The sequence below is a fragment of the Leptodactylus fuscus genome, chromosome 4, assembly GCF_031893055.1.
Source record: "Leptodactylus fuscus isolate aLepFus1 chromosome 4, aLepFus1.hap2, whole genome shotgun sequence".
In the NCBI taxonomy this organism is placed as follows: domain Eukaryota; kingdom Metazoa; phylum Chordata; class Amphibia; order Anura; family Leptodactylidae; genus Leptodactylus; species Leptodactylus fuscus.
The window spans coordinates 786,828-813,340 of record NC_134268.1 but is presented as its reverse complement, the minus strand read 5'-3'; the positions used below and the strand labels follow the sequence as shown (position 1 = coordinate 813,340).

Below are 26,513 nucleotides of genomic sequence, written 5' to 3'. Positions count from 1 at the left end.
GTATATACTGTGCTGTATACTGGTGTGTATATATACTGTGCTGTATGCCTGTACTGGTATATGTGTCTGTGTGTATATAGACGGATACTATACTGTACACTGGTATATACTGTGCTGTATACTGGTGTGTATATATACTGTGCTGTATGCCTGTACTGGTATATGTGTCTGTGTGTATATAGATAGATACTATACTGTACACTGGTATATATACTGTGCTGTATACTGGTGTGTATATATACTGTGCTGTATGCCTGTACTGGTATATGTGTCTGTGTGTATATAGATAGATACTATACTGTACACTGGTATATATACTGTGCTGTATACTGGTGTGTATATATACTGTGCTGTATGCCTGTACTGGTATATGTGTCTGTGTGTATATAGACGGATACTATACTGTACACTGGTATATACTGTGCTGTATACTGGTGTGTATATATACTGTGCTGTATGCCTGTACTGGTATATGTGTCTGTGTGTATATAGATAGATACTATACTGTACACTGGTATATACTGTGCTGTATACTGGTGTGTATATATACTGTGCTGTATGCCTGTACTGGTATATGTGTCTGTGTGTATATAGACGGATACTATACTGTACACTGGTATATATACTGTGCTCTATACTGGTGTGTATATATACTGTGCTGTATGCCTGTACTGGTATATGTGTCTGTGTGTATATAGACGGATACTATACTGTACACTGGTATATACTGTGCTGTATACTGGTGTGTATATATACTGTGCTGTATGCCTGTACTGGTATATTTGTCTGTGTGTATATAGATAGATACTATACTGTACACTGGTATATATACCGTGCTGTATACTGGTGTGTATATATACTGTGCTGTATGCCTGTACTGGTATATGTGTCTGTGTGTATATAGACGGATACTATACTGTACACTGGTATATACTGTGCTGTATACTGGCGTGTATATATACTGTGCTGTATGCCTGTACTGGTATATGTGTCTGTGTGTATATAGACGGATACTATACTGTACACTGGTATATACTGTGCTGTATACCGGCATGTATATATACTGTGCTGTATGCCTGTACTGGTATATGTGTCTGTGTGTATATAGATAGATACTATACTGTACACTGGTATATATACCGTGCTGTATACTGGTGTGTATATATACTGTGCTGTATGCCTGTACTGGTATATGTGTCTGTGTGTATATAGACGGATACTATACTGTACACTGGTATATATACTGTGCTCTATACTGGTGTGTATATATACTGTGCTGTATGCCTGTACTGGTATATGTGTCTGTGTGTATATAGACGGATACTATACTGTACACTGGTATATATACCGTGCTGTATACTGGTGTGTATATATACTGTGCTGTATGCCTGTACTGGTATATGTGTCTGTGTGTATATAGACGGATACTATACTGTACACTGGTATATACTGTGCTGTATACTGGTGTGTATATATACTGTGCTGTATGCCTGTACTGGTATATGTGTCTGTGTGTATATAGACGGATACTATACTGTACACTGGTATATACTGTGCTGTATACTGGTGTGTATATATACTGTGCTGTATGCCTGTACTGGTATATGTGTCTGTGTGTATATAGACGGATACTATACTGTACACTGGTATATACTGTGCTGTATACCGGCATGTATATATACTGTGCTGTATGCCTGTACTGGTATATGTGTCTGTGTGTGTATATAGATAGATACTATACTGTACACTGGTATATATACCGTGCTGTATACTGGTGTGTATATATACTGTGCTGTATGCCTGTACTGGTATATGTGTCTGTGTGTATATAGACGGATACTATACTGTACACTGGTATATATACTGTGCTCTATACTGGTGTGTATATATACTGTGCTGTATGCCTGTACTGGTATATGTGTCTGTGTGTATATAGACGGATACTATACTGTACACTGGTATATACTGTGCTGTATACTGGTGTGTATATATACTGTGCTGTATGCCTGTACTGGTATATGTGTCTGTGTGTATATAGACGGATACTATACTGTACACTGGTATATATACTGTGCTGTATACTGGTGTGTATATATACTGTGCTGTATGCCTGTACTGGTATATGTGTCTGTGTGTATATAGACGGATACTATACTGTACACTGGTATATACTGTGCTGTATACTGGTGTGTATATATACTGTGCTGTATACCTGTACTGGTATATGTGTCTGTGTGTATATAGACGGATACTATACTGTACACTGGTATATATACTGTGCTGTATACTGGTGTGTATATATACTGTGCTGTATACCTGTACTGGTATATGTGTCTGTGTGTATATAGACGGATACTATACTGTACACTGGTATATATACTGTATCTCCCATGTCCTCTGCTCTTGGCTCCCTGGCGTCTCCTCCATCTTCGGCCCCGGGGCCCGGGATTCCTTCCTGCTTCCTCCCGCTGTTTTGGGAAGTTGCTCTTTCCTGTATTGTTGGCTCTGCAGCGTCTCCTCCAGTCGCGTCCTGTATGGTCAGTGTCTCCCGGGCCCAGGAGCTTACACTATAGGCACTGTGTGGCCTGTAGGGGGCGCTGTGTGATACTCCTTACATCACAGTGTCAGGATCTGACTACACCTGCTGGGCCTGCTCTCAGCTGAGGGGTTGTCACAGTGTAACAGGCTTCTGTATAGAACCCAGAGCCCCCATTTATTTTCTAGATTTGTGTAGTAATGTCCTATCAGACGTCTGTGCAGTGTGGGGGCCACACGGGGGGGGGGGGGGGTACAGGTGTCACCAGCGTTCTGTGGGGGAGGGGGGCTCGCTGGGCTGACACAGCTGTTCTGTATTGTCAGACTATGGGGGAGGGACTGGAGAGAGGTCACCCATCACGGGGCATAATGTAGGGATATGTGTGTGATTGTCAGCTCCTGGGGTCAGGGATGATGGGGGTGATACATTGTGTGTGATATAGAGATTAGATTGTCAGCTCCTGGGGTCAGGGATGATGGGAGTGATACATTGTGTGTGATATAGAGATTAGATTGTCAGCTCCTGGGGTCAGGGATGATGGGAGTGATACATTGTGTGTGATATAGAGATTAGATTGTCAGCTCCTGGGGTCAGGGATGATGGGAGTGATACATTGTATGTGATATAGAGATTAGATTGTCAGCTCCTGGGGTCAGGGATGATGGGAGTGATACATTGTGTGTGATATAGAGATTAGATTGTCAGCTCCTGGGGTCAGGAATGATGGGAGTGATACATTGTGTGTGATATAGAGATTAGATTGTCAGCTCCTGGGGTCAGGGATGATGGGAGTGATACATTGTGTGTGATATAGAGATTAGATTGTCAGCTCCTGGGGTCAGGGATGATGGGAGTGATACATTGTGTGTGATATAGAGATTAGATTGTCAGCTCCTGGGGTCAGGGATGATGGGGGTGATACATTGTGTGATATAGAGATTAGATTGTCAGCTCCTGGGGTCAGGGATGATGGGAGTGATACATTGTGTGATATAGAGATTAGATTGTCAGCTCCTGGGGTCAGGGATGATGGGAGTGATACATTGTGTGTGATATAGAGATTAGATTGTCAGCTCCTGGGGTCAGGGATGATGGGGGTGATACATTGTGTGATATAGAGATTAGATTGTCAGCTCCTGGGGTCAGGGATGATGGGAGTGATACATTGTGTGATATAGAGATTAGATTGTCAGCTCCTGGGGTCAGGGATGATGGGAGTGATACATTGTATGTGATATAGAGATTAGATTGTCAGCTCCTGGGGTCAGGGATGATGGGAGTGATACATTGTGTGTGATATAGAGATTAGATTGTCAGCTCCTGGGGTCAGGGATGATGGGGGTGATACATTGTGTGTGATATAGAGATTAGATTGTCAGCTCCTGGGGTCAGGGATGATGGCAGTGATACATTGTATGTGATATAGAGATTAGATTGTCAGCTCCTGGGGTCAGGGATGATGGGAGTGATACATTGTGTGATATAGAGATTAGATTGTCAGCTCCTGGGGTCAGGGATGATGGGAGTGATACATTGTGTGTGATATAGAGATTAGATTGTCAGTTCCTGGGGTCAGGGATGATGGGAGTGATACATTGTGTGTGATATAGAGATTAGATTGTCAGTTCCTGGGGTCAGGGATGATGGGGGTGATACATTGTGTGTGATATAGAGATTAGATTGTCAGTTCCTGGGGTCAGGGATGATGGGAGTGATACATTGTGTGTGATATAGAGATTAGATTGTCAGTTCCTGGGGTCAGGGATGATGGGAGTGATACATTGTGTGTGATATAGAGATTAGATTGTCAGCTCCTGGGGTCAGGGATGATGGGGGTGATACATTGTATGTGATATAGAGATTAGATTGTCAGCTCCTGGGGTCAGGGATGATGGGAGTGATACATTGTGTGATATAGAGATTAGATTGTCAGCTCCTGGGGTCAGGGATGATGGGAGTGATACATTGTATGTGATATAGAGATTAGATTGTCAGTTCCTGGGGTCAGGGATGATGGGAGTGATACATTGTGTGTGATATAGAGATTAGATTGTCAGTTCCTGGGGTCAGGGATGATGGGACTGATACATTGTGTGTGATATAGAGATTAGATTGTCAGTTCCTGGGGTCAGGGATGATGGGGGTGATACATTGTGTGTGATATAGAGATTAGATTGTCAGTTCCTGGGGTCAGGGATGATGGGAGTGATACATTGTATGTGATATAGAGATTAGATTGTCAGTTCCTGGGGTCAGGGATGATGGGAGTGATACATTGTGTGTGATATAGAGATTAGATTGTCAGTTCCTGGGGTCAGGGATGATGGGGGTGATACATTGTGTGTGATATAGAGATTAGATTGTCAGTTCCTGGGGTCAGGGATGATGGGAGTGATACATTGTATGTGATATAGAGATTAGATTGTCAGTTCCTGGGGTCAGGGATGATGGGAGTGATACATTGTGTGTGATATAGAGATTAGATTGTCAGCTCCTGGGGTCAGGGATGATGGGGGTGATACATTGTGTGATATAGAGATTAGATTGTCAGCTCCTGGGGTCAGGGATGATGGGAGTGATACATTGTATGTGATATAGAGATTAGATTGTCAGCTCCTGGGGTCAGGGATGATGGGACTGATACATTGTGTGTGATATAGAGATTAGATTGTCAGCTCCTGGGGTCAGGGATGATGGGGGTGATACATTGTGTGATATAGAGATTAGATTGTCAGCTCCTGGGGTCAGGGATGATGGGAGTGATACATTGTGTGATATAGAGATTAGATTGTCAGCTCCTGGGGTCAGGGATGATGGGAGTGATACATTGTGTGTGATATAGAGATTAGATTGTCAGCTCCTGGGGTCAGGGATGATGGGAGTGATACATTGTGTGTGATATAGAGATTAGATTGTCAGTTCCTGGGGTCAGGGATGATGGGGGTGATACATTGTGTGTGATATAGAGATTAGATTGTCAGCTCCTGGGGTCAGGGATGATGGGACTGATACATTGTGTGTGATATAGAGATTAGATTGTCAGTTCCTGGGGTCAGGGATGATGGCAGTGATGCATTGTGTGTGATATAGAGATTAGATTGTCAGCTCCTGGGGTCAGGGATGATGTATGGGGGGGGGGGGTTGTATATTGTGGGGTTTTGTGCTCTCATTGTCTGCCCTGGTGTGCTGTATTATTAGGTGGCTGCACTACAACAATCACAATGCCATGCAGCAGGGCGGCCTCTGCACTCCAGCCAGCAGGTAGATGGGACCTTGTTCACACTGTGCGTCTTATTTCCTGTCTTTTTCTCCTTCAGCCTTTCTTCCGTCTGCTGAATCTTCGGAAGCTCGGCCTGAGTGACAATGAGATCCAGCGGCTTCCCCCGGAGGTGGCCAACTTCATGCAGCTGGTGGAGCTGGACATCTCTCGCAATGGTGAGTGGTCGTGCGGCCATGAGGTGAGCGCTCGGCAGGCCCCTCTGGGATGTGTAGTGCGGCGCCAGCGGTCGCGGTAACCCCAGTAATATTCTGCCCTGACACCAGGGTTTATCTGCCATTTTGCGCTGCTGAGAATCAGAGGGGGGCGCCGTTAACACCGGGACGCTGCTGTTTTATACAGCAGACACCTGTTGCTAATGTGTTAAATCTGTGTGAGGTCTCAGGACCCCCTGCGGACCGGGCCCCGCCTCTTATACTTAGATGGCGATGCTGAGGTACAAAATCTATAAACTATTGAAGTTTATTGCCGATCCAAAGTGTATAAGTCACGTGACGTCAATCCTGCGAACGCCATAGAAATGAAAGCCCTAAATCCGCAGCTTGTCCGTGAGGCGGTTCGGAGCGTTCTTAGATTTCCATGGCGGACACTCTGTGCTTTCTTCTATGTCTGGAGAGTCAGAGCTTGTGACTGTGCTGCAGTACCAGACATGGCCATGGACGGGAGGGGCGCTGGTACTGAGCTGTGTCATTGAGCTGGGCCCCTGGCTGACGCCCCGCACGCTGCTCTCACAGCTTCTCCTCCGTCTCACTTCACTCCATGTTTTCTTTTTCCTTGTAGACATTCCTGAAATTCCTGAAAGCATCAAGTTCTGCAAATCCCTCGAGATCGCCGACTTCAGCGGGAACCCCCTGTCCAGGTATGACCCCGTGTAGCGGGAGGGGGTGGGGGTAGAGGAGAAGGGTCATCATCACTGTCTGGCCTAGTCCTACTCACACAACTGAGGGTCTGTTACACTGGATCAGCGCAGACAATCCTCCTGAGAGTCACAGATCCTGTCCTGGAATCTTATCTGCACTGATACAATGTCACGAGCCCACAGCTGTGTGACCAGGACAGAATCATCAGTCACTGACCACAAGCAAAGCTCCTGAGAATTGTACAGTTCTGACAGCACCCCCTACAGGTATGTAGAGCAGTCAGAGTGTGGCTGAAGGGGTGGGGGATGTGTTTATAGACCCCGCCCCCACATGTATACTGTATAGATCTGTGTGTACTCATTCATCCCCTCAGGGTGTATATAAACTCTGCATACTGAATATCGCCACCTTCTGGTCAGTGCTGGGTACTGCAGACAAGGTGTCATTTTGACTTCAGACAGGATCCTGCTGCCAGTGGTGGCGCTGCACTTGCACTTCTCATGTTTGGGGTCCCCCTGTTCATTTTTAGGGGGTCCATAGATGTGAGATTTCTCCTGATGTTTACGTTCCATTGATTTTTGCCTCTCTCCTCCTGTAGGCTACCTGATGGATTCACCCAGCTCCGCAGCCTGGCACACCTGGCACTGAATGACGTGTCCCTGCAGTGTCTGCCCAGTGACATTGGCAAGTGAGTGTCGCCCCCTGGGGCTGTAGTCTGTGTTACATGTGCTAATGACTTGTGGCCTGGACTCCACCCATGTCATGTGATCAGGGATGGGGTGCACTAGAGACTCCCCGCATGTCATGTGATTAGGGATGGGGTGCACTAGAGACTCCCCGCATGTCATGTGATCAGGGATGGGGTGCACTAGAGACTCCCCGCATGTCATGTGATCAGGGATGGGGTGCACCAGAGACTCCCCACATGTCATGTGATCAGGGATGGGGTGCACTAGAGACTCCACCCATGTCATGTGATCAGGGATGGGTTGCACCAGAGACTCCCCACATGTCATGTGATCAGGGATGGGGTGCACCAGAGACTCCACCCATGTCATGTGATCAGGGATGGGGTGCACCAGAGACTCCCCACATGTCATGTGATCAGGGATGGGGTGCACTAGAGACTCCACCCATGTCATGTGATCAGGATTGGGGTGCACTAGAGACTCCACCCATGTCATGTGATCAGGGGTGGATGTGCCTGGACCAGGTTGACTATGAACATTTATGGGGTACAGATTATTTTGTGTGTATTTGGCGGTTTTCTGCCGTGACGTCTGGATGTTTTTTGTTTTTTTAGTTTGGCGAACTTGGTGACACTAGAACTCAGAGAAAACCTCCTGAAATCCGTGCCTACGTGAGTACACACTGCCGGGGCCACAGATAATGTCTGACAGTCTGACATGTCCCATCCATGAGGTGACAATTATGTTGCACTCTGTAACCTCTGACCTTTGATCTCACGGATGGTATCATTTTTGGCCCCAGTGCATGCTCCATGAGGGCGGGTTGTGTCCCCGGTGCGCTGCGGCCCCCTCCCCTGTGATTTCATCCTGTTCTTCTATTTCAGATCTCTGTCATTCCTGGTTAAGTTGGAACATTTGGACCTGGGGAGTAATGATCTGCAGGTTCTGGTAAGGCTCCTCCTCCTCCTGTGTATATGGCGTCCTTGTTGCTCATGTCCGCTGTGCGCTCACCGCTTTTCTTCTGTCTCTGTAGCCGGACACCCTCGGAGCGCTGCCAAATCTGCGAGAGTTGTGGCTGGACAGGAACCAGCTGTCTGCGCTGCCTCCGGTCAGTGGTCCGAATGAATATGGGGTGGGGGAGCTGTATGTCAGGGCCCTGTATAGGTGGTGATGGCTGTATGTGAGGGCTCTGTATAGGTGGTGATGGCTGTATGTGAGGGCTCTGTATAGGTGGTGATGGCTGTATGTGAGGGCCCTGTATAGGTGGTGATGGCTGTATGTGAGGGCTTTGTATAGGTGGTGATGGGTGTATGTGAGGGCCTTGTATAGGTGGTGATGGCTGTATGTCAGGGCCCTGTATAGGTGGTGATGGCTGTATGTGAGGGCCCTGTATAGGTGGTGATGGCTGTATGTCAGGGCCCTGTATAGGTGGTGATGGCTGTATGTGAGGGTCCTGTATAGGTGGTGATGGCTGTATGTGAGGGCCCTGTATAGGTGGTGATGGCTGTATGTGAGGGCCCTGTATAGGTGGTGATGGCTGTATGTGAGGGCCCTGTATAGGTGGTGATGGCTGTATGTGAGGGCCCTGTATAGGTGGTGATGGCTGTATGTCAGGGCCCTGTATAGGTGGTGATGGCCGTATGTGAGGGCTCTGTATAGGTGGTGATGGCTGTATGTCAGGGCCCTGTATAGGTGGTGATGGCTGTATGTGAGGGCCCTGTATAGGTGGTGATGGCTGTATGTGAGGGCCCTGTATAGGTGGTGATGGGTGTATGTGAGGGTCCTGTATAGGTGGTGATGGCTGTATGTGAGGGCTCTGTATAGGTGGTGATGGCTGTATGTGAGGGCCTTGTATAGATGGTGATGGCTGTATGTGAGGGTCCTGTATAGGTGGTGATGGCTGTATGTGAGGGCTCTGTATAGGTGGTGATGGCTGTATGTGAGGGCCCTGTATAGGTGGTGATGGCTGTATGTGAGGGCTCTGTATAGGTGGTGATGGCTGTATGTGAGGGCTCTGTATAGGTGGTGATGGCCGTATGTGAGGGCTCTGTATAGGTGGTGAGGGCTGTATGTGAGGGCCCTGTATAGGTGGTGATGGCCGTATGTGAGGGCCCTGTATAGATGGTGATGGCCGTATGTGAGGGCCCTGTATAGATGGTGATGGCTGTATGTGAGGGCCCTGTATAGGTGGTGATGGCCGTATGTGAGGGCTCTGTATAGGTGGTGATGGGTGTATGTGAGGGCTCTGTATAGGTGGTGATGGCTGTATGTGAGGGCCCTGTATAGGTGGTGATGGCTGTATGTGAGGGCCCTGTATAGGTGGTGATGGCTGTATGTGAGGGCCTTGTATAGGTGGTGATGGCTGTATGTGAGGGCCCTGTATAGGTGGTGATGGCTGTATGTGAGGGCCCTGTATAGGTGGTGATGGCTGTATGTGAGGGCCCTGTACAGATGGTGATGGCTGTATGTGAGGGCTCTGTATAGGTGGTGATGGCTGTATGTGAGGGTCCTGTATAGGTGGTGATGGCTGTATGTGAGGGTCCTGTATAGGTGGTGATGGCTGTATGTGAGGGCTCTGTATAGGTGGTGATGGCTGTATGTGAGGGCTCTGTATAGGTGGTGATGGCTGTATGTGAGGGTCCTGTATAGGTGGTGATGGCTGTATGTGAGGGCTCTGTATAGGTGGTGATGGCTGTATGTGAGGGCCCTGTATAGGTGGTGATGGCCGTATGTGAGGGCCCTGTATAGGTGGTGATGGCTGTATGTGAGGGCTCTGTATAGGTGGTGATGGCCGTATGTGAGGGCCCTGTATAGGTGGTGATGGCTGTATGTGAGGGCTCTGTATAGGTGGTGATGGCTGTATGTGAGGGCTCTGTATAGGTGGTGATGGCCGTATGTGAGGGCCCTGTATAGGTGGTGATGGCTGTATGTGAGGGCTCTGTATAGGTGGTGATGGCTGTATGTGAGGGCTCTGTATAGGTGGTGATGGCCGTATGTGAGGGCCCTGTATAGGTGGTGATGGCTGTATGTGAGGGCTCTGTATAGGTGGTGATGGCTGTATGTGAGGGCTCTGTATAGGTGGTGATGGCTGTATGTGAGGGCTCTGTATAGGTGGTGATGGCTGTATGTGAGGGCTCTGTATAGGTGGTGATGGCTGTATGTGAGGGCTCTGTATAGATGGTGATGGCTGTATGTGAGGGCTCTGTATAGGTGGTGATGGCTGTATGTGAGGGCCCTGTATAGGTGGTGATGGCTGTATGTGAGGGCCCTGTATAGGTGGTGATGGCTGTATGTGAGGGCCCTGTATAGGTGGTGATGGCTGTATGTGAGGGTCCTGTATAGGTGGTGATGGCTGTATGTGAGGGTCCTGTATAGGTGGTGATGGCTGTATGTGAGGGCCCTGTATAGGTGGTGATGGCTGTATGTGAGGGCCCTGTATAGGTGGTGATGGCTGTATGTGAGGGCCTTGTATAGGTGGTGATGGCTGTATGTGAGGGCCCTGTATAGGTGGTGATGGCTGTATGTGAGGGCCCTGTATAGATGGTGATGGCTGTATGTGAGGGCCCTGTATAGGTGGTGATGGCTGTATGTGAGGGCCCTGTATAGGTGGTGATGGCTGTATGTGAGGGCCCTGTATAGGTGGTGGTGGCTGTATGTGAGGGCCCTGTATAGGTGGTGATGGCTGTATGTGAGGGCCCTGTATAGGTGGTGATGGCTGTATGTGAGGGCCCTGTATAGGTGGTGATGGCTGTATGTCAGGGTCCTGTATAGGTGGTGATGGCTGTATGTGAGGGTCCTGTATAGATGGTGATGGCTGTATGTGAGGGCTCTGTATAGATGGTGATGGCTGTATGTGAGGGCTCTGTATAGGTGGTGATGGCTGTATGTGAGGGTCCTGTATAGGTGGTGATGGCTGTATGTGAGGGCCCTGTATAGGTGGTGATGGCTGTATGTGAGGGCCCTGTATAGGTGGTGATGGCTGTATGTGAGGGCCCTGTATAGGTGGTGATGGCTGTATGTGAGGGCCCTGTATAGGTGGTGATGGCTGTATGTGAGGGCCCTGTATAGGTGGTGATGGCTGTATGTGAGGGCCCTGTATAGGTGGTGATGGCTGTATGTGAGGGCCCTGTATAGGTGGTGATGGCTGTATGTGAGGGCCCTGTATAGGTGGTGATGGCTGTATGTGAGGGCCCTGTATAGGTGGTGATGGCTGTATGTGAGGGCTCTGTATAGGTGGTGATGGCTGTATGTGAGGGCCCTGTATAGGTGGTGATGGCTGTATGTGAGGGCCCTGTATAGGTGGTGATGGCTGTATGTGAGGGCTCTGTATAGGTGGTGATGGCTGTATGTCAGGGTCCTGTATAGGTGGTGATGGCTGTATGTCAGGGTCCTGTATAGGTGGTGATGGCTGTATGTGAGGGCCCTGTATAGGTGGTGTTGGCTGTATGTGAGGGCCCTGTATAGGTGGTGATGGCTGTATGTGAGGGCCCTGTATAGGTGGTGATGGCTGTATGTGAGGGCTCTGTATAGATGGTGATGGCTGTATGTGAGGGCTCTGTATAGGTGGTGATGGCTGTATGTGAGGGTCCTGTATAGGTGGTGATGGCTGTATGTGAGGGCTCTGTATAGGTGGTGATGGCTGTATGTGAGGGTCCTGTATAGGTGGTGATGGCTGTATGTGAGGGCCCTGTATAGGTGGTGATGGCTGTATGTGAGGGCTCTGTATAGGTGGTGATGGCTGTATGTGAGGGCTCTGTATAGGTGGTGAGGGCTGTATGTGAGGGTCCTGTATAGATGGTGATGGCTGTATGTGAGGGCCCTGTATAGGTGGTGATGGCTGTATGTGAGGGCTCTGTATAGGTGGTGATGGCTGTATGTGAGGGCTTTGTATAGGTGGTGATGGGTGTATGTGAGGGCCTTGTATAGGTGGTGATGGCTGTATGTGAGGGTCCTGTATAGGTGGTGATGGCTGTATGTGAGGGTCCTGTATAGGTGGTGATGGCTGTATGTGAGGGCCCTGTATAGATGGTGATGGCCGTATGTGAGGGTCCTGTATAGGTGGTGATGGCCGTATGTGAGGGCCCTGTATAGGTGGTGATGGCCGTATGTGAGGGCCCTGTATAGGTGGTGATGGCTGTATGTGAGGGCTCTGTATAGGTGGTGATGGCTGTATGTGAGGGCTCTGTATAGGTGGTGATGGCTGTATGTGAGGGTCCTGTATAGATGGTGATGGCTGTATGTGAGGGCTCTGTATAGGTGGTGATGGCTGTATGTGAGGGCCCTGTACGGGTACAAGGTGGCGGTGCCCAGTCTTTGCCATAGATGGGGGTCATTCTCTGCTTACTATGACGTCTTGTTGCAGGAGTTGGGCAATCTGCGGCGTTTGGTTTGTCTGGACGTATCAGAGAATAAGTTGGAGCAACTTCCTGCAGAGATCAGCGGCCTCATATCTCTGACCGACCTGCTGCTCTCTCAGAACCAGCTCAGCAGCTTACCGGCCGGCATCGGTGAGTGCAGAGTTCTGTCATGTCTGCAAGAAACCCCCCACAGATCTCCCCATATATCCCCTAATCTTCGCTCCTCACATCTCTCCTCTCCACAGGTCAGCTCAAGCAGCTCTCCATCCTGAAGGTGGACCAGAACCGTCTGAGCCAACTAACAGAGTCTATAGGGGAGTGCGAGAACCTGAGCGAGATCATCCTGACCGAGAACCTGCTAACAGTACGAGACCACCACCATATCATTGTATCAGTGATGTCAGAAACAGGGGGCGGGGCTGTGACTACCCCTCAGACATGGTATATACAGCTGGTTGTCAGTAACAGGGGGTGGGGCTGTGACAACCTCTCACACATGGTATATACAGGCTGGTTGTCAGTAACAGGGGGTGGGGCTGTGACAACCTCTCACACATGGTATATACAGGCTGGTTGTCAGTAACAGGGGGCGGGGCTGTGACTACCTCTCAGACATGATATATACAGCTGGTTGTCAGTATCAGGGGGCGGGGCTGTGACTACCTCTCAGACATGATATATACAGGCTGGTTGTCAGTAACAGGGGGCGGGGCTGTGACTACCTCTCAGACATGATATATACAGCTGGTTGTCAGTAACAGGGGGCGGGGCTGTGACTACCTCTCAGACATGGTATATACAGGCTGGTTGTCAGTAACAGGGGGCGGGGCTGTGACTACCTCTCAGACATGATATATACAGCTGGTTGTCAGTAACAGGGGGCGGAGCTGTGACAACCTCTCAGACATGATATATACAGCTGGTTGTCAGTGACGGGGGGCGGGGCTGTGACTACCTCTCAGACATGGTATATACAGGCCGGTTGTCAGTAACAGGGGGTGGGGCTGTGACAACCTCTCACACATGGTATATACAGGCCGGTTCTCAGTAACAGGGGGTGGGGCTGTGACAACCTCTCACACATGGTATATACAGGCTGGTTGTCAGTAACAGGGGGCGGGGCTGTGACAACCTCTCAGACATGATATATACAGCTGGTTGTCAGTAACAGGGGGCGGGGCTGTGACTACCTCTCAGACATGATATATACAGCTGGTTGTCAGTAACAGGGGGCGGGGCTGTGACAACCTCTCAGACATGATATATACAGGCTGGTTGTCAGTAACAGGGGGCGGGGCTGTGACAACCTCTCAGACATGATATATACAGCTGGTTGTCAGTAACAGGGGGCGGGGCTGTGACAACCTCTCAGACATGATATATACAGCTGGTTGTCAGTAACAGGGGGCGGGGCTGTGACTACCTCTCAGACATGATATATGCAGGCTGGTTGTCAGTAACAGGGGGCGGGGCTGTGACTACCTCTTAGACATGATATATACAGGCTGGTTGTCAGTAACAGGGGGCGGGGCTGTGACTACCTCTCAGACATGATATATACAGGCTGGTTGTCAGTAACAGGGGGCGGGGCTGTGACAACCTTTCACACATGATATATACAGCTGGTTGTCAGTAACAGGGGGCGGGGCTGTGACTACCTCTCAGACATGGTATATACGGGCTGGTTGTCAGTAACAGGGGGCGGGGCTGTGACTACCTCTCAGACATGGTATATACGGGCTGGTTGTCAGTAACAGGGGGCGGGGCTGTGACAACCTCTCAGACATGATATATACAGCTGGTTGTCAGTAACAGGGGGTGGGGCTGTGACTACCTCTCAGACATGATATATGCAGGCTGGTTGTCAGTAACAGGGGGCGGGGCTGTGACAACCTCTCAGACATGATATATACAGGCTGGTTGTCAGTAACAGGGGGCGGGGCTGTGACAACCTCTCAGACATGATATATACAGGCTGGTTGTCAGTAACAGGGGGCGGGGCTGTGACTACCTCTCAGACATGATATATACAGCTGGTTGTCAGTAACGGGGCGGGGCTGTGACAACCTCTCAGACATGGTATATACAGGCTGGTTGTCAGTAACAGGGGGCGGGGCTGTGACAACCTCTCACACATGATATATACAGGCTGGTTGTCAGTAACAGGGGGCGGGGCTGTGACTACCTCTCAGACATGATATATACAGGCTGGTTGTCAGTAACAGGGGGCGGGGCTGTGACAACCTCTCACACATGATATATACAGGCTGGTTGTCAGTAACAGGGGGCGGGGCTGTGACTACCTCTCAGACATGATATATACAGGCTGGTTGTCAGTAACAGGGGGCGGGGCTGTGACTACCTCTCAGACATGGTATATACAGCTGGTTGTCAGTACCAGGGGGCGGGGCTGTGACTACCTCTCAGACATGATATATACAGCTGGTTGTCAGTAACAGGGGGCGGGGCTGTGACTACCTCTCAGACATGATATATACAGGCTGGTTGTCAGTAACAGGGGGCGGGGCTGTGACAACCTCTCACACATGGTATATACAGGCTGGTTGTCAGTAACAGGGGGCGGGGCTGTGACTACCTCTCAGACATGGTATATACAGGCTGGTTGTCAGTAACAGGGGTCGGGGCTGTGACTACCTCTCAGACATGATATATACAGCTGGGTGTCAGTAACTGGGGGCGGGGCTGTGACTACCTCTCAGACATGATATATACAGGCTGGTTGTCAGTAACAGGGGGCGGGGCTGTGACTACCTCTCAGACATGGTATATACAGCTGGTTGTCAGTAACAGGGGGCGGGGCTGTGACTACCTCTCAGACATGATATATACAGGCTGGTTGTCAGTAGCAGGGGGCGGGGCTGTGACAACCTCTCAGACATGGTATATACAGCTGGTTGTCAGTAACAGGGGGCGGGGCTGTGACTACCTCTCAGACATGATATATACAGGCTGGTTGTCAGTAACAGGGGGCGGGGCTGTGACAACCTCTCAGACATGATATATACAGGCTGGTTGTCAGTAACAGGGGGCGGGGCTGTGACTACCTCTCAGACATGGTATATACAGGCTGGTTGTCAGTAACAGGGGGCGGGGCTGTGACAACCTCTCACACATGATATATACAGGCTGGTTGTCAGTAACAGGGGGCGGGGCTGTGAGTACCTCTCAGACATGATATATACAGCTGGTTGTCAGTAACAGGGGGCGTGGCTGTGACTACCTCTCACACATGATATATACAGCTGGTTGTCAGTAACAGGGGGCGTGGCTGTGACTACCTCTCAGACATGATATATACAGCTGGTTGTCAGTAACAGGGGGCGGGGCTGTGACTACCTCTCAGACATGATATATACAGGCTGGTTGTCAGTAACAGGGGGCGGGGCTGTGACTACCTCTCAGACATGATATATACAGGCTGGTTGTCAGTAACGGGGCGGGGCTGTGACAACCTCTCAGACATGATATATACAGGCCGGTTGTCAGTAACAGGGGGCGGGGCTGTGACTACCTCTCAGACATGATATATACAGCTGGTTGTCAGTAACGGGGCGGGGCTGTGACAACCTCTCAGACATGATATATACAGGCCGGTTGTCAGTAACAGGGGGCGGGGCTGTGACAACCTCTCAGACATGATATATACAGCTGGTTGTCAGTAACGGGGCGGGGCTGTGACAACCTCTCAGACATGATATATACAGGCCGGTTGTCAGTAACAGGGGGCGGGGCTGTGACTACCTCTCAGACATGGTATATACAGGCTGGTTGTCAGTAACAGGGGGCGGGGCTGTGACTACCTCTCAGACATGGTATATACAGCTGGTTGTCAGTAACAGGGGGCGGGGCTGTGACTACCTCTCAGACATGATATATACAGGCTGGTTGTCAGTAACAGGGGGCGGGGCTGTGACTACCTCTCAGACATGGTATATACAGCTGGTTGTCAGTAACAGGGGGCGGGGCTGTGACTACCTCTCAGACATGATATATACAGCTGGTTGTCAGTAACAGGGGGCGGGGCTGTGACTACCTCTCAGACATGATATATACAGCTGGTTGTCAGTAACAGGGGGCGGGGCTGTGACTACCTCTCAGACATGATATATACAGGCTGGTTGTCAGTAACAGGGGGCGGGGCTGTGACAACCTCTCAGACATGATATATACAGGCTGGTTGTCAGTAACAGGGGGCGGGGCTGTGACTACCTCTCAGACATGGTATATACAGCTGGTTGTCAGTACCAGGGGGCGGGGCTGTGACTACCTCTCAGACATGATATATGCAGGCTGGTTGTCAGTAACAGGGGGTGGGGCTGTGACAACCTCTCAGACATGATATATACAGGCTGGTTGTCAGTAACAGGGGGCGGGGCTGTGACTACCTCTCAGACATGATATATACAGGCTGGTTGTCAGTAACAGGGGTCGGGGCTGTGACTACCTCTCAGACATGATATATACAGGCTGGTTGTCAGTAACAGGGGGCGGGGCTGTGACTACCTCTCAGACATGATATATACAGGCTGGTTGTCAGTAACAGGGGGCGGGGCTGTGACTACCTCTCAGACATGGTATATACAGCTGGGTGTCAGTAACTGGGGGCGGGGCTGTGACTACCTCTCAGACATGATATATACAGGCTGGTTGTCAGTAACAGGGGGCGGGGCTGTGACTACCTCTCAGACATGGTATATACAGCTGGTTGTCAGTAACAGGGGGCGGGGCTGTGACAACCTCTCAGACATGGTATATACAGCCGGTTGTCAGTAACAGGGGGCGGGGCTGTGACAACCTCTCAGACATGATATATACAGCTGGTTGTCAGTAACAGGGGGCGGGGCTGTGACTACCTCTCACACATGGTATATACAGGCCGGTTGTCAGTAACAGGGGGCGGGGCTGTGACAACCTCTCAGAAATGATATATACAGGCCGGTTGTCAGTAACAGGGGGCGGGGCTGTGACAACCTCTCAGACATGATATATACAGCTGGTTGTCAGTAACAGGGGGCGGGGCTGTGACTACCTCTCAGACATGATATATACAGGCCGGTTGTCAGTAACAGGGGGCGGGGCTGTGACAACCTCTCAGACATGATATATACAGCTGGTTGTCAGTAACAGGGGACGGGGCTGTGACAACCTCTCAGACATGATATATACAGCTGGTTGTCAGTAACAGGGGGCGGGGCTGTGACTACCTCTCAGACATGGTATATACAGCTGGTTGTCAGTAACAGGGGGCGGGGCTGTGACAACCTCTCAGACATGATATATACAGCTGGTTGTCAGTAACAGGGGACGGGGCTGTGACAACCTCTCAGACATGATATATACAGCTGGTTGTCAGTAACAGGGGGCGGGGCTGTGACAACCTCTCAGACATGATATACACAGGCTGGATGTCAGCAGTATTATTTGGGGGATACGGCCATGCTCTGATCCTGTCGTCTTCCCCTCTAGTATCTCCCGAAGTCCCTCGGTAACCTCACTAAACTGACCAATCTGAATGTGGATCGGAACCGTCTTCTTTCTCTGCCCAGTGAGATCGGCGGCTGCTCCAGTCTGAACATGCTGTGTCTGCGGGATAATCAGCTGACCGCCCTCCCCCCGGAGCTCGCCAACGCTACCGAACTGCATGTGCTGGACGTGGCGGGTAACAGGTTGGTCCTAGACTGTGGCTGGGGTTGGGGCCGGGTCCTCCCCGTACTGTGCTGTATAACCCCCTTCCCTCTCCTCCTGTGTTTCCCTCAGGCTGCTGAACCTGCCCTTCGCTCTGACAAACCTCAACCTGAAGGCGCTGTGGTTGGCCGAAAACCAGTCACAGCCGATGCTGAAATTCCAGACTGAGGATGATGAGAAGACCGGATCCAAAGTCCTGACATGCTACCTCTTACCGCAGCAGCCCTCCCCCAGCATCGGTACTGAAACCTGCCCGTATAGTGGGGGGAAATGTACTGTCAGCAGCACAGAGGACTTCAGGAGAAGAGTGTGCTGATCTTTAAGAGGAGGTCATAGCGTGAGAGTTACATAGGGGAGGAGTAGGGTCCCCAGCACTACAGAGTATTTCAGGAGAGGGATGTGCTGATCTTATAGGGGGTCACAGGGTGAGAGTTACATAGTGGAGGAGCAGGACCACAGCAGTACAGAGTATTTCAGGAGGGCAGTGTGCTGATCTTTAAGAGGAGGTCATAGCGTGAGAGTTACATAGTGGGGGGGCAGGGTCCCCAGCAGTACAGAGTATTTCAGGAGAGCAGTGTGCTGATCTTATAGGGGGGTCACAGGGTGAGAGTTACGTAGGGGAGGAGCAGGGTCAGAGCAGTACAGAGTATTTCAGGAGAGGGATGTGCTGATCTTATAGGGGGTCACAGGGTGAGAGTTACATAGTGGAGGAGCAGGGTCAGAGCAGTACAGAGTATTTCAGGAGAGGGATGTGCTGATCTTATTGAGGGTCACAGGGTGAGAGTTACATAGTGGAGGAGCAGGGTCAGAGCAGTACAGAGTATTTCAGGAGAGGGATGTGCTGATCTTATAGGGGGTCACAGGGTGAGAGTTACATAGTGGAGGAGCAGGGTCAGAGCAGTACAGAGTATTTCAGGAGAGGGATGTGCTGATCTTATAGGGGGTCACAGGGTGAGAGTTACATAGTGGAGGAGCAGGGTCAGAGCAGTACAGAGTATTTCAGGAGAGGGATGTGCTGATCTTATAGGGGGTCACAGGGTGAGAGTTACATAGTGGAGGAGCAGGGTCAGAGCAGTACAGAGTATTTCAGGAGGGCAGTGTGCTGATCTTATTGAGGGTCACAGGGTGAGAGTTACATAGTGGAGGAGCAGGGTCAGAGCAGTACAGAGTATTTCAGGAGAGGGATGTGCTGATCTTATAGGGGGTCACAGGGTGAGAGTTACATAGTGGAGGAGCAGGGTCAGAGCAGTACAGAGTATTTCAGGAGAGGGATGTGCTGATCTTATTGAGGGTCACAGGGTGAGAGTTACATAGTGGAGGAGCAGGGTCAGAGCAGTACAGAGTATTTCAGGAGAGAGATGTGCTGATCTTATAGGGGGTCACAGGGTGAGAGTTACATAGTGGAGGAGCAGGGTCAGAGCAGTACAGAGTATTTCAGGAGAGGGATGTGCTGATCTTATAGGGGGTCACAGGGTGAGAGTTACATAGTGGAGGAGCAGGGTCAGAGCAGTACAGAGTATTTCAGGAGAGGGATGTGCTGATCTTATAGGGGGTCACAGGGTGAGAGTTACATAGTGGAGGAGCAGGGTCAGAGCAGTACAGAGTATTTCAGGAGAGGGATGTGCTGATCTTATTGAGGGTCACAGGGTGAGAGTTACATAGTGGAGGAGCAGGGTCAGAGCAGTACAGAGTATTTCAGGAGAGGGATGTGCTGATCTTATTGAGGGTCACAGGGTGAGAGTTACATAGTGGAGGAGCAGGGTCACAGCAGTACAGAGTATTGCAGGAGAAGAGTGTGCTGATCTTATAGAGAAGGTCATAGGGTAAGAGTTACGTAGGGGAGGAGCAGGGTCAGAGCAGTACAGAGTATTTCAGGAGGGGGATGAGCTTATCTGGTGGGAGGGGCAGGCTCCTCTGGCATTGTGTTGTGACTGGGCCTCTTGTCTTTATCACTGCTGCTGTGTCGTTTCAGAGTCTCCACTACAGAACAGTTTGGATGACAGCTGGATAGACGGGAATCTGAATCGGGTCAGCGTCATCCAATTCCAAGAAGAGCTCAAACCTGAGGATGAGGACGATGAGGCTGCAGCGGAGCGACGGGTAAGAGGGGGCTCCAGGATGAGGTGGGGGATGGGCATGTATTGCCCAGTATTATGTGATGAGATGTTCTGCGGCTGTGTATAAGGAGAATCTCCCACTTGCATGTTTCAGGGTCTGCAGAGGAGAGCGACTCCGCACCCCAGCGAGCTGAAGGTAATGAAGAGGGGAATTGAGGAGCGGCGCAGTGAGGGCTACATCATGAAACCGGACACGGGGTCCCCCAGTGATGAGGTGAGGCTCCTCCGACACCCCCACTGCCTACAATATCAATTCATAGGGGTAGGTGTCAGGTGCCGGGTGTGCACAGTATATGTATAGTTCGGGGCGCCTTCATGTTGTTCTGATGGTCCTGTAAGCTGCAGACATGCGCCACCTAGTGCCAGCTGTGTGTATTAGCCACAGACCATTATATACCATCTGTCTCTGCAGGACAAACGTCTCAGCGGAGTGTCCAGTCAGAGCGGCGACTCTCAGCGCAGCGGCAGTACCGTCTCTGCCGGATACCAGGAGGATCAGCCGCCTCCTGAGCAGGTCAGAGCGGACGAGCAAGAGCCTGAGGAGGACGAGACCCCAGCAGATGAAATGGAGGTGGAATACATTGAGGTACCGCAGTATATGTGGCGCTGTGGGAGGGGCTTCTGTAACGCTCATGCATGTTCTTAACTTCCCATATAACATTTTCCCCTGATGCCGCTTCCAGCACACCGTGCACTTTGCAGAGGAGACTTTAGTACACTGCGATGATGAAGATGAAGACTTTGACGAGGATCGGGGGTCTCCAGAGAAGAAACGTCTGATCCGCAAGGACACCCCTCATTATAAGAAGCACTCCAAGATCACCAAGCTGCCCAACACGGAGGCAGTGGTGGCGCTACTTCAGGGTCAGAGCCCACATGCCCTCGACGAGGACAGAAGGGTCTTCTTCAGGTGCTCACAGCAAGACGAAGATGAGGCGGAGACTGAGAAGGACTGGCCGCGAGAGGAGAGCAGGGAGGAGCGGCACCACAGCTCCCAGCAGAATGTCAAGGTACCCCAACACACCACAGGCCACCCCATCTGCGTAACCTCTGCTCTGGGCTGCACTTTCCACAATCCTCTGTCACCATTGTGGTGCTGCAGACCCGGAAAAGGGGGGTGGGGGCACAGAGGACATCTGCTCTGTCTCTGCACACTGGGAGGGGTAATGGGGTGCAAACATCCAGACTGGGTCATGGTCCTATAGGATAGATCTAATGGTCTCTTACAGAAGGAGCATTGGATAAAGAAAGAAGTGAAAAGACCCAAATATGACTCTGTGTCCATCCACCCCTGGCAAATCGCATGACCCAGTATCCCCCACAGTGCCCCTCTGAAGTGTTACATGCCACTGCCCAACATTCACCCCCCCCCTGCTTCCACAATGCATTGATCCACTGTATTATGCCACCATCCAATAATTTCCCCCCCCCCCACGTTTTGTCATGTACCACCACCAAGTATCCCCCCCCCCCCATGTTCTCTCCTACAACCCCTGGCAAAAATGATGGAATCAGCAGTCCCTGAGGAGGTTCCTAAAGTTGTTTAATTGTGTAGAAAAAAAATCAGATCACAGCCATGGAAAAAACTAAAGGCCTTTCATACGGCAACTCTCCGGCTTTAAGAAATCCAGAAGAATAATTGTGGTCGCCGGTGACTGTGAGATTTATAGAACAAGGACAGGGAATAAGTTATGGAATCATTTAAACCAAACAAACTAAATACCCCTCCAGCACATCACTAGGACTTTGCTGCACCACCTCTGGCTTTTATACCTGCTCGCAGTCTCTGAGGCAGTGACTTCATGAGCGAAACACAGGACTCAGCGAAGATGAGATTTACATCCAGGAAAGCTAAAAGAAAGCCATCACTAAGACCTAAACAGAAAAACACACAAGGTAACAGTGGGATGAGGAAAGGCAATGGTGGACTGTGGATGAAAGTCGTGGTCAGTGATGAATCTCGGATCTGCATTGGGCCAGGTGATGATGCCGAAACGTTTGTTTGGTTCTTCCAATGAAATTTATGCAGACGACTGTCTGAAGAAAACCTGCAAATGTCCCTGGTCATTGCTGATCTGGGGCTGCCTGTCAGGTAACGGCCCTGGGGAGACGGCTGTCAGTAAATCTGCAATAAACGCTCAGGGTTACAGTGAGGTTTTGGAGACTTTTCTTATCCCATCTATTGAAAGAATGTTTGGGGATGATGAAATCATTTTTCACGATGATAATGCCTCTTGTCTTAGAGCAAAAACTGAAAACATTCCTTGAAGAAAGACACATAAGGTCAATGCCACGGCCTGCAAACAGTCCGGAGCTCAATCCAATGGAAAATCTGAAAATTGAAAATGGTCCAGGACAAGGCTCCGACCTGCAAAGCGGATCTGGCAACAGCAATGAGAGAAGGCGGAGCCAGACTGATGAAGAGTCCTGTGTATCACTCGAGTAGTCACTGCTTCTGAGACTGCGAGCAGTTAGAAAAGCCAGAGGTGGAGCAGCAAAGTCCTAGTGAGGTGTTGGAGGGGTATTTTTTTTTTCACTTTATACCACACTATACCCCCCCCCCCCCACATGCGCGCGCACACACACACACATGTTCTGACCTACTGTTATGTACCACCACCCCCCGTTTTGTCCTCCTGTCATGTACCACCACCCAGTCCCATTCTGTCCTACACTCATCCTAAAAACCTTCCTGCAGCTTTTGCAATTCTCCCACTTAACCCCGCCATTGCCAGCTTGTCATGTCCTGTGTGCAATCTGCTGAAGGTGTGAACAGGATCTGAACGACCGCCATGTTGTCCTCATTCATATTCCTGTCTGCCCTTAAAGGGGACTTGCACCTTCGCCGCCTGGACCAGGTGGTAATGTCGCTCCTTGGTGTAGGTTCCCTTTAATTTCAGCTAATCCATTGCTGGAGTTGACTGTGTTGCTTTTGTGCTATTGCTGTAATAATCTCTGTTGTCAGCCTCGCGGAGGAGCCGCTGCACAGGTGGGTTCATGGTGTTGGGATTTTTGGTCATTTTTGCTCCACTAATCCGCATGCCTGTGTCTTTCTCCTTCTGTCTCCTCCTCTGCACCTCTGTCTGCCGGATCCCCCTCTAACAGGGTGTGTCGTTTGATCAAGTGAATAATCTTCTGATTGAGCCTGCTCGGATAGAGGAGGAAGAGGTGTGTACCCGGCTTGTGCCCGCCCCCTGCCCTCTGACCCCTCGCCCACCTCACCCCTTCACCAAATCATTCAGCAAATCAAGCACATTCCTTTCTTCCAGGGTCTTTGGGTGATGGCTGTGTGTTCTGTCTGTCCTTACATCTCTGGGGTCCGTGTGTCTGTCCTGGTGTCTGTACTGTGTGGTGATAATGTACCTGGACTAGAGAGGCGGTGACATCACTGAGACTGGGGGGCGGTGACCTCACTGAGACTGGGGGGCGGTGACCTCACTGAGACTGGGGGGCGGTGACCTCACTGAGACTGGGGGGCGGTGACCTCACTGAGACTGGGGGGCGGTGACCTCACTGAGACTGGGGGCGGTGACCTCACTGAGACTGGGGGGGGGGGGCGGTGACGTCACTGAGACTGGGGGGCGGTGACATCACTGAGACTGGGGGGAAGGGGCGTGACATCACTGAGACTGGGGAGGCGGTGACATCACTGAGACTGGGAGGGCGGTGACATCACTGAGACTGGGGGGCGGTGACCTCACTGAGACTGGGGGGAAGGGGGCGGTGAGATCACTGAGACTGGGGGGAAGAGGCGGTGACATCACTGAGACTGGGGGAAGGGGCGTGACATCACTGAGACTGGGGAGGCGGTGACATCACTGAGACTGGGAGGGCGGTGACCTCACTGAGACTGGGGGGCGGTGACCTCACTGAGACTGGGGGGCGGTGACCTCACTGAGACTGGGGGGCGGTGACCTCACTGAGACTGGGGGGCGGTGACCTCACTGAGACTGGGGGGCGGTGACCTCACTGAGACTGGGGGCGGTGACATCACTGAGACTGGGGGGGGGGGGCGGTGACGTCACTGAGACTGGGGGGCGGTGACATCACTGAGACTGGGGGGAAGGGGCGTGACATCACTGAGACTGGGGAGGCGGTGACATCACTGAGACTGGGAGGGCGGTGACATCACTGGGACTGGGAGGGCGGTGACATCACTGGGACTGGGGGGCGGTGACCTCACTGAGACTGGGGGGCGGTGACCTCACTGAGACTGGGGGGCGGTGACCTCACTGAGACTGGGGGGCGGTGACCTCACTGAGACTGGGGGCGGTGACATCACTGAGACTGGGGGGGGGGGGGCGGTGACGTCACTGAGACTGGGGGGCGGTGACATCACTGAGACTGGGGGGAAGGGGCGTGACATCACTGAGACTGGGGAGGCGGTGACATCACTGAGACTGGGAGGGCGGTGACATCACTGAGACTGGGGGGCGGTGACCTCACTGAGACTGGGGGGAAGGGGGCGGTGAGATCACTGAGACTGGGGGCGGTGACATCACTGAGACTGGGGGGAAGAGGCGTGACATCACTGAGACTGGGGAGGCGGTGACATCACTGAGACTGGGGGGCGGTGACCTCACTGAGACTGGGGGGAAGGGGGCGGTGAGATCACTGAGACTGGGGGCGGTGACATCACTGAGACTGGGGGGAAGAGGCGGTGACATCACTGAGACTGGGGAGGCGGTGACATCACTGAGACTGGGAGGGCGGTGACATCACTGAGACTGGGGGGCGGTGACATCACTGAGACTGGGGAAAGGGGCGTGACATCACTAAGATGGCGGGGCAGTGACATCACTGAGACTGGGGGGCGGTGACATCACCGAGACTGGGGGAAGGGACGGTGACATCACTAAGATGGGGGGGGGGGGCAGTGACATCACTGAGACTGGGGGGCGGTGACATCACTGAGAATGCAGCCTACCCATATACTAGAGATCAGCGCTGACCTCTCAGTGGAGCTTCTCCATTATTAGTAGTATTAAAGGGATTCTATCATTAAAACTCATTTTTTTTCTGCCTACCACATAGGAATAGCCTTAAGAAAGACTATTCTCCTCCAATCTTTAGATGTCTTCGCCGCCGTCGTTCAGTATATAATCCGGTTTTTGCCGGTATGCAAATTATTTCTCTCCCAGCACTGGGGGCGGTCCTGGCATTCAAACAGCACTGAGGGCGTCCCCAATGCTACGAGAGAACTCTCCAGCGCCGCCTCCATCTTCTTCTGGGACGGGTCTTCTTCCAGGGGTTGGCTTCAAACTTCTAGGCCTTGGGCAGCTGACTGTGCATGCCTGCCGGCCACAAGAAAATTGCCGCTTACACAGTATTGTAAGCGGCCATTTTCTTGCAGCCGGCACGCATGCGCAGTTTGCTTTGCCCGAGGCCTAGAAGTTTGAAGCCAACCCCTGGAAGAAGACCCGTCCCAGAAGAAGATGGAGGCGGCACTGGAGAGTTCTCTCGTAGCATTGGGGACACCCTCAGTGCTGTTTGAGTGCTGGGACCGCCCCCAGTGCTGGGATAGAACTCATTTGCATACCGACAAAATCCGAGATTTCTACGGAACAGCGGTGCAGAGAAGACATCTAAAGGGAGGAGATGAATAGTCTTAAGGATATTCCTACGTGGTAGGCAGAAAAAATGAGTTTTAATGATAGAATCCCTTTAAAGACTTGATGAGATTACAGAATTGTAGGTGCAGCTTTGGAGGTGACTGCAGTATAGTACAGGATAATACTGGAGACATATGAATACAATTTCAGATGTGATTGTTGTATAGTATTGGAAATGTTGACTGCAGCTCTGGATGTGACTGGAATATATAAGGTGAACATTTTGGATGCAGCTTTTGCTGTGAGTGGATTGCAGCATGGGATGTTACAGATAGTATGTGATATAGCTGCAGAATAGTGAGTGCAGCTCTGGGTGTGAGTGGATTGTAGCATGGGATACAGCAGATAGTATGTGATAT

The 26,513-nt window shown here is 51.0% G+C and overlaps 1 protein-coding gene across 15 annotated transcripts in view; it reads left to right on the top strand.

Annotated features, from left to right (window-relative positions):
* The window catches only part of SCRIB (scribble planar cell polarity protein), a 78,732-nt gene that overhangs the window by 13,307 nt on the left and 38,912 nt on the right, over positions 1–26,513 (top strand). For 13 of the 15 annotated variants that reach the window (XM_075269948.1, XM_075269950.1, XM_075269949.1 and 10 more), the window contains exons 2-16: positions 5,854–5,971; positions 6,594–6,672; positions 7,272–7,361; positions 7,977–8,033; positions 8,247–8,310; positions 8,396–8,470; positions 12,725–12,869; positions 12,965–13,083; positions 18,207–18,406; positions 18,498–18,664; positions 20,398–20,525; positions 20,637–20,756; positions 20,955–21,128; positions 21,226–21,552; positions 23,648–23,710. In XM_075269948.1, coding sequence (XP_075126049.1) covers positions 5,854–5,971; positions 6,594–6,672; positions 7,272–7,361; positions 7,977–8,033; positions 8,247–8,310; positions 8,396–8,470; positions 12,725–12,869; positions 12,965–13,083; positions 18,207–18,406; positions 18,498–18,664; positions 20,398–20,525; positions 20,637–20,756; positions 20,955–21,128; positions 21,226–21,552; positions 23,648–23,710 — 1,926 coding nt within the window. The remainder of the gene's footprint in view (positions 1–5,853; positions 5,972–6,593; positions 6,673–7,271; positions 7,362–7,976; positions 8,034–8,246; positions 8,311–8,395; positions 8,471–12,724; positions 12,870–12,964; positions 13,084–18,206; positions 18,407–18,497; positions 18,665–20,397; positions 20,526–20,636; positions 20,757–20,954; positions 21,129–21,225; positions 21,553–23,647; positions 23,711–26,513) is intronic. The other 2 variants (XM_075269944.1, XM_075269940.1) reach the window with 1 other exon arrangement.